Consider the following 7,851-nt stretch of genomic DNA (forward strand, 5'->3'; position numbering starts at 1 on the left):
GGCATCCCGAAGTACGAAGTAGTGTTTCGATTTGGAAGTCACTTCTCGTCCTCCGCTTCCATAATGCCAGCGAGTTGTCCTAGGCATTTCTGGATTGCTACTCGAGTCTACTTACGCGGGCTGTTGTGCCAAGGTGGGGAGGTAGTTTATAAAGTTATTGCTCGCCATACCTTGACCGAGCACGATTTATCCCGATCGGCAAACGGTGTTTCTGGATCATAAAACTCATTGTTGACAGGCTGACATGTGGACATAGCTGTGTTTATTTTCTCTAATCGGATTTGATGTCTTCCGCATGGTATGCTTTCCCGTAGTAATATCCTCGAGTAGATACAAATTTACTTCCAGTATATCCTTTACCAATGCTGGAACAAACTTCGGATCAAGCTTCTGATTTACATTGTCTACTTTCGACGATTGCCCAACCGATTTACGCCATACTAGATGTCCGATCTTGAAGGATACAGCCATTTTCCGTAGATTATAACGCAGCTTCGCCTTCTCGTGATTATTCTGGATGCGTTTCACGATTAATTGTTGTATTCGTTGGATTTTGGATAAGCGCATGTCCAGAGCTACCTTCGGATCGTATGAAGCGTCGAGTTTCTGCTGAGCGTACAAATCCGTGTGCAGTATCCCTGTCAAAAAAATGCGGACGAACATGGTCAGGCGATTTAAAAAGTTTGTCGTTTGACTCAACTCGCCTGTGCTAATTGCCCCTAGGAACAAATGCAATTTGCGAATGCGATTTAAAGGCAATTTCAATACTTAGACAAATGTTCTGGCGGCTGAAATGGACTTGGTTGTTTTTTGCGTTTTTCAAACATGGCGGTTCATGTTTGGCTTAAGTTTAAAATTGTTTTTTTTAAACAATTGGCGTGTTCCCGCTTGTATTTTGTTTGTTTAGTGCACTTAATTTGGCCAACGAATGTGGGAAATTGAGTAATCGTGTGTAAGTATAGTGGAACAAGATCTCTGACCTAAAGTCTAAATGAAAGTCAGATTGTGGTAAGTTTTGGTGTGCAATACGAATTTCACCATCGATTCTTCCTTTAGTCTGGTGGTGATTACCTAGTGTACTGATAAATTTATGTGAGTAGATAGTGAATCCGAAAATAATTATAATCTTTAATTTTCATATCAGGCAGTTAAGGGCGATTAAATGGCGCGTTCCCTGGGCGATTTGGGGGCGATTTAAGGGCGGGTAGAGCGGCAAAAAAATGACGGCAGCAAATCGCCCAAATGTTGCATTTAAAATAGCCCCCTAATTGCCAGCAAATTGCTGGCAAATTGTAGGGCAATTAGCGCGTCCGAGTTGGCAAATAGCCCCCCGTTAACCAGCAACTTGCCCCTTTTGCCTGGGATGAGATCTCGTCCGAAATTTGCGCAGTGTGGACTGACACCGGTCACGTCGTGCTTAGCGCTGTTGATGGCTGCAGGGATCGCTGGAAGTTGCTCGTCCCATTCACGATGATCTCCCTCCAGCAGAGTTCGAATACACGTCACGAGAACTCGATTGACCCGTTCAGCGTTGTTCACCATTGGACAATAGAATTACGTCTTCATGTGCGTAATTCTGTGCCGCGCTAGCAGCGATGTGAATACCATTGATTCGATCTGCTTTCCGTTATCCGACAGCACTATCCGTGGCCGTGAAAACTTCAAGAAGACTTCCCGCTCCAAGAACTGTGTCATCTTCACTGAGTCTGCACTACGCATTGGATGTACGATTACGTAATTCGTTACCCAATCTACAATAACAAACATAACTGTGTTTCCGCGCTTTGAACGAGTGAAGGGACCAACAAAATCGATCGAGATCAATTCCCATGGGACTCTAACTGGCTTTTGATTGCCCATCTGCAGCATCATCCTCGTGATTGCTGCCTTACTTGCTTTGCATGTCGTAGAGTTTTGTGCATAGTGGCTGATTTCGTTTTGCATCTTCGGCCAGTAGAAGTGGGTTTGTATCTTTTGCCAGGTTTTGTGAAAACCGAGGTGCGCTGCCGTCGGAGAATCATGGAACCTTCTGATGATTTCTTTTCGCTCATTACGAGGTACCCCCCTTTTCCATTTATGAGATCTGTTACCTGTTTCGTCTTTACACAAACAATTCTTGCAGAGCTCACTACCCGCAACTCGGAAATCCGGAAATTTGTCCACGTTGTTCATCACCCGATCTCGTAGGCTATCGTACCACGGTTCCTTGACTTCCTCCGCCGAGAACACCATACTCGCTGCTATACGGGAAAGCGCATCTGGAACGACATTGCAACTGCCCTTTCGATATTTTATTTCGAAATCGTATCCGTTCAAGCGTAGCAGCCAACGACTCATGAGTGCAGTCGGGTTTTTCATTGATCGTAAATAGCTTAATGCAGCGTGGTTACAAAACACTATGAAGTGCACGCCTTCAATGTACCCGCGAAACAATCGCGCTGATAACAGCCAAGCATTCCCGTTCCGTTGTTGAATATTTACTCTCTGATGATGAAAGCTTTTGTGAGAAATAGCATATCGGATGTTCATCTCCTTCAAACTCTTGCGTTGACACCGCTCCAATTGCGACATCGCTAGCATCACATGCTACAGCAAATGGCCTGCTATAATCGGGCATCGCCAACACCGGTGCTGATACCAATGCCGCCTTCAGCTTTAAAAATGCTTCTTCTGCTTGTACCGTCCAACGGAACTTCGCTTTTGTCTTGGTGAGCTCTGTGATGGACGTCGCCAGTCGTGAGAAATCCTCAATGAACCACCTATACCAGTTGCAAAGACCCAAGAATCGTTGAACTTCTTTTCTGCTGGATGGAATCGGAAACTTAACAATGCTTTCTACTTTTTCCTCGTCTACTCTCCAACCGTTCTCGTTCAACCTATATCCCAGATACTTTATCTGCTGGCGACAGAACTTCGACTTGTCCGTCGAGATTGTCAAGTTGGCTTTCCGTAGTCTGTTCGCGACCTCCTCTAGCAAACGTATATGTTCTCTATTACCTATTCCTCTATTACGTCGCTATCATGCGGTCGGTCTCTCGGTTCACCTCCTCCAAAACCTATTGGGACATCGTGTAGTACCGTTACTTACGTGGTGGTGCGTTTCCGACGTCTATACGATGTTCATATATTGCTGTTCTTCCCAGTTTTTGTGCCTCCGCTTTTGGAAACATTAGCGACCACTCGCTGGAGCAGATGGTCCTGCTCTGGAGTCAATTGTTTCCTCGGCTCATCGTCTTGAACTTCCGACTCACTTACTGACGCTTCTAATGCACAGCACACAGTCTTGACCCCAAACTTGTCCCAAAAGTTCATCCCAAAAATAACGCAGTCTGGTATCGTTGGCACCAGTAGAACAGGAATAGTCTCATTACGATTGTTGTACACAATCGGCAATCGAGGGAAGTGGTTTATCTTATGGTTCGTACCATCGGCGGTCGTTATGCCACCGTCCACCGTGCCTGTGCGTAATTCTAACTCATCGACCATCTTAATGTATTTTCCTCTCAACAGTGAGCAATTTGCTTCGCTGTCCAATAGTGCGGTTATATTTCACCCTAATACACTAATCACTGCGTGCGGTCTGTAAACCTTTTCCATGTTGATTATGAGTGAACTAATGTGTCGAAATTCGGGAATGTCTGAGGGATTCTCAAGTTGCTGCGAAGAATCATCTTTCCCCCTGTTGAAGATTCCCCGCCCTTGCGTTTCCCGCGTCCGTTCGGCACGTGAAGCAGCTGCGTAGCGAGTACCCTTTCCGTCCCCACCTGAGGCAATCCATAAACCGATGTCCTTCATCGTCGCAATTCCAGCATAGCATCACTAGACGACGGTGATCCTGCCACTCCTCTCTGGGCTGCTGCGGCTGTACTCGTGGCTGTGCGTTCGGTTCAAGCTTTCGCCCTGCATCGTATTAGTGCCGGAAGCTTTGTTGTTCCTCCGGCAACTGCTGTTCGTGTTGAGTATGCTGCACTTGTGGATGCGTGCCTTGTTGATACCGACTGGACAGGTTTTACCTCTGCGAGTTCTGCGTCGTTGTCGACTTCAACCTATTCCGTTCGCCTAGCTGCATTTTCATGGCGTTGACTTGTTCCGTCAACTGGTCGATCTTCAGCTGCCATTCTTCATTTTCCTCTTGCTTTAATGTTTCAGTTTGATAGGAATACTCGCGTTGACGTATAAGTGTCTAGGTAGTTTGCTTCCATCTCCATGGCATGTACCCTTCCGAATCGTTGTTGTGGTGGAGCAGTGGGCCTGTGTGGAGACACTGGCGTTTCGAAATTTGGATCCAGAAGTGCACTATGCGGAATCGGTATCCGTCGTTATCGGCCCAACAACATCCTTGTTTCGTCGTAGCTGGTGCAGACCTCGACCATATCTTGCAGTGAGCGTGGTCGCGCTGCGGTGACAATTGCGGCGTAATCTGCATTCATGTTCTTTTTTACAAAGCAGAACGTTTCTTCATCCTCCATGGGCGGCGCCACGAATCTAAATAACGCCGAGATATCCCGGAAGTATTTCGCGAAGGTCTCAGTTTGACCCTGAAAGCGAAAACATGCTTATAATCGTAGAATTTGTGCGTAACCGCTCGGTAGAAATTCTTTCCGACTCTCTCTTTTGAAAGCCTCCCAGGAACCCAGTATTCGTTGTTCCATTGCTCGCGCATACCAATTCAGCGCATCTTCTTGTAGCAAATGCTTGATGGATGTTAGCAAAATATCGTCGCTCATGCCTTCGGATCTCGCGAACGTCTCCACCCGGTTGAGAAATATATTTAATGACGTTGTGTCTTTTTCTCCCCGAAATTTAAAAGGCCAGTTGTGTACCGCCTTAAGAATTCGCCTGTCATCGACACGTTCATTCGATGGTCCTGTATCCCGACGCAGCAAATGCCCCAGCAAATCATCTCGCAGTTGGTTGTATTCGTTTCGTATATCTGGGCATCTTTCCCGAGGCTGCTCGTTGAAATGATGAGTTGAATTACGTTGCTGCCGTCGTCATGCCCCAAATTCTGTTCTGCGATTGATGTCTGCTTCATTTGATTCGAAAACGGTTGACCTATGTACTGTGTTTCTGCTATACTCCTGCGGATTAGGAGGTGGTGTGTACCCTGATGTTCGCGATATTTCTTGCTCACCGTTGAGTCGGAGTGATTGGGTGCCGGATATCTCTTGCAATGACTTACCTCTACCTTGACCTTGCATGAACGGAGAGCTGAATGCTGGAATGGTAGTCCCTTGACTAATGTTGGCATCATTATTTAAATTGGTTCTTACGTTCGCAGCTTCTCCCGCTATGCCTGCTTGCTGGAACCTGTTCGCCGAACCGTTGCAACGCGTTGTCTTGGAGTATCGTCCCCGATGTCCCGTCGTACAGTGGGGCAGAATGCTATTTTCGACGCTCAAAACCTCTAGCGCCCTAGATATGTGGAATCAGGAATCAGAATATATTGGCTCAAATGGCACGTTCCCCGTACATAGTCGGGGATTTGTGCCTTGCCGTGTGTTTCATCATTTCCTGAGCGGAAGGAAAGGACAAGGAGGTGTGGGGAAGTAGAATTGGAAGGGTGGGAAAAATAACAGCACAAAACAAAAATAAACAACAGGTAAGTTAAACTCACAAGTAGTTCAACTTGCCTGCGAATAAGCCTAAAGCTCTTTACCACATTGGACAAGAAACTTTAGTATGTCTCTGAGTTTCAGTCGACCAAACATGGTTTCGTCTATATAAGGACGGCTGAAGACCCGAAATCGCAATTGCGCTACCGCTGGACAGTTGCATATCAGATGATATGAGGTTCCGTAGTCGGATTCACAAAGATCACATGAAAAAGACTCAGCGCGCTGAATAGTTGCCATGTGATAATTGAGTTTGCAGTGGCCGGTTAAAGCCCTGGTCAGCATGCCGCAGTCGAGCTTTGAAAAATGTAAGAGATTTTTCGAAACCACTGGGCATGGTTGTTCTAGAAACGCCTTTGTTTGGCGACACGTTTGTAGATTTCTCCAATAATTGCGGTGCTCGGACGAAGCCCAGGACCGTATTTTTTCCCTTATCCAACTTGTCGAAATTGGCAGCGCGGGCTCAGGACCAACGAAGTCAATCGCTGAACCTGCCCTGGCCAATTTGTCAGCCCATTCATTTCCAGTAATACCGCAATGTCCGGGCACCCAGACAAGGTAGATAGTGTTGACAATGCTTAGTTCTTCGATTTGGGTTCGGCACGCGATCACTAGCTTGGACCGGGATTTGTCTGAGCTAAGGGCCTTGATTGCAGCCTGACTATCGGAGCAGAAGTTTATAACTCTGCCGGATAAACTCAGTTGAAGGGCCGATTGAACCCCGCACATAATCGCAAAGATTTCTGCTTGGAATACAGTACAGTATCTACCTAGTGAGTGAGATTGTTCCAATCTCATTTCACGACAGTAGACACCAGCACCAGCACGTCCCTCCATCAGAGAACCGTCAGTGTAGCAAACCACTTGCGTTTGTTGTTGTCTTTCCATAAAGCCAGACAACCACTCCTCTCGAGAGGGAATCTTCACATGGAATGTCCTGTAAGAAAAACTACAAGTGAGTGTAATATCGCTGGGAGCAAGAATATCTTCACCCCATGTAACCATTTGTGACCACAATCGTGTATGCTGGTAGCAAGATCAACATGATTACTGTTCCAAAGCCCAGTAACCTGCAGTCTGTATGCACATGATAGTGCTTCTTGTTTTAAGTGTATGTGTAATGGTTTGATGTTTAGAAGTGCCTCAAGAGCAGCAGTCGGAGTCGTGGTGAAAGCACCAGTCAACGCCATGAGCGCCATTCTTTGCAGATGGTTTAGCTTTGACTGGACTGTCACCACCTCTCCCCTCTGCCACCACACAAGACATCCGTATGACAGTATTGGACGTACAATTGTCGTGTAAATCCAATAGATGTATTTAGGTTTGAGACCCCAGGTCTTTCCAAAAGTTCGTCTGCACTGCCCGAAGGCCATGCACGCTTTCTTGACTCTGAACTCAATGTGAGCAGACCAATTCAGTTTGGAATCCAATATGACTCCAACGTATTTGACTTGATCTGCACACAGCAGCTCAGAATCAAAGAACTGCAAGGGACGAACCCCGGTTGTTATTCGCTTCTTCGTGAAAAGAACCATTGAAGTTTTGCTTGGGTTAACTGATAGTTTAACTTGTCGACACCACTGTTCGACAGCTCTTAATGCCTGTTGCATTAAGTCAAAGATTGTTCCGATGCAAAATCCAGTAATTAGTATTTGGTAATCGTCAGCAAACCCGTAGGTTGGAAATCCAAGCTCATTGAGTTTCTTCAACAAGCCGTCAGCTACTAAGTTCCATAACAAAGGTGACAGAACGCCGCCCTGAGGACAACCGCAAATACTCAACTTCCGTATCTCAGTCTGTCGCAGTGACGAGCAAAGTATGCGGTTACTAAGCATTGCGTTTATCCAACCTGAGATACATGCAGGTATCCCATGACCGTGCGTAGCTTCCAGAATAGACTGGAAGGACACATTGTCAAAAGCACCCTCAATATCTAGAAATACACCCAAGCTACATTGCTTGAGCGAGAAGGCCTTCTCAATGTTGTAAACAACATCGTGAAGCAAAGTGATCGTGGATTTCCCACACTGATATGCATGTTGCATTTTGTGCAGTGGATATTCAACTAAACTAACGTTCCTGATGTGATGATCGATTATCCGTTCCAAAGCTTTCAGAAGAAAAGAACTTAAGCTGATAGGCCTAAAACTCTTGGCTTCTTCATAGCTTGAGCGCCCCCCTTTGGGAATAAATCTAACAGTTATTTCTCGCCATGCTTTCGGGATATACCCGGTAG

General features: G+C 46.1%; 1 protein-coding gene across 1 annotated transcript; it reads right to left on the bottom strand.

Annotated features, from left to right (window-relative positions):
- Positions 1-225: 225 nt before the first annotated feature.
- LOC131680065 (uncharacterized) lies at positions 226-1,542 on the bottom strand. The gene is made up of 2 exons (XM_058960789.1): positions 1,350-1,542; positions 226-638 (listed from the first exon to the last, which is right to left on the bottom strand). The coding sequence occupies exons 1-2, from the start codon at positions 1,540-1,542 to the stop codon at positions 226-228; spliced, it is 606 nt and encodes a 201-aa protein (XP_058816772.1).
- Positions 1,543-7,851: the final 6,309 nt, after the last annotated feature.

Source organism: Topomyia yanbarensis, chromosome 2, assembly GCF_030247195.1.
Source record: "Topomyia yanbarensis strain Yona2022 chromosome 2, ASM3024719v1, whole genome shotgun sequence".
Lineage (NCBI taxonomy): Eukaryota > Metazoa > Arthropoda > Insecta > Diptera > Culicidae > Topomyia > Topomyia yanbarensis.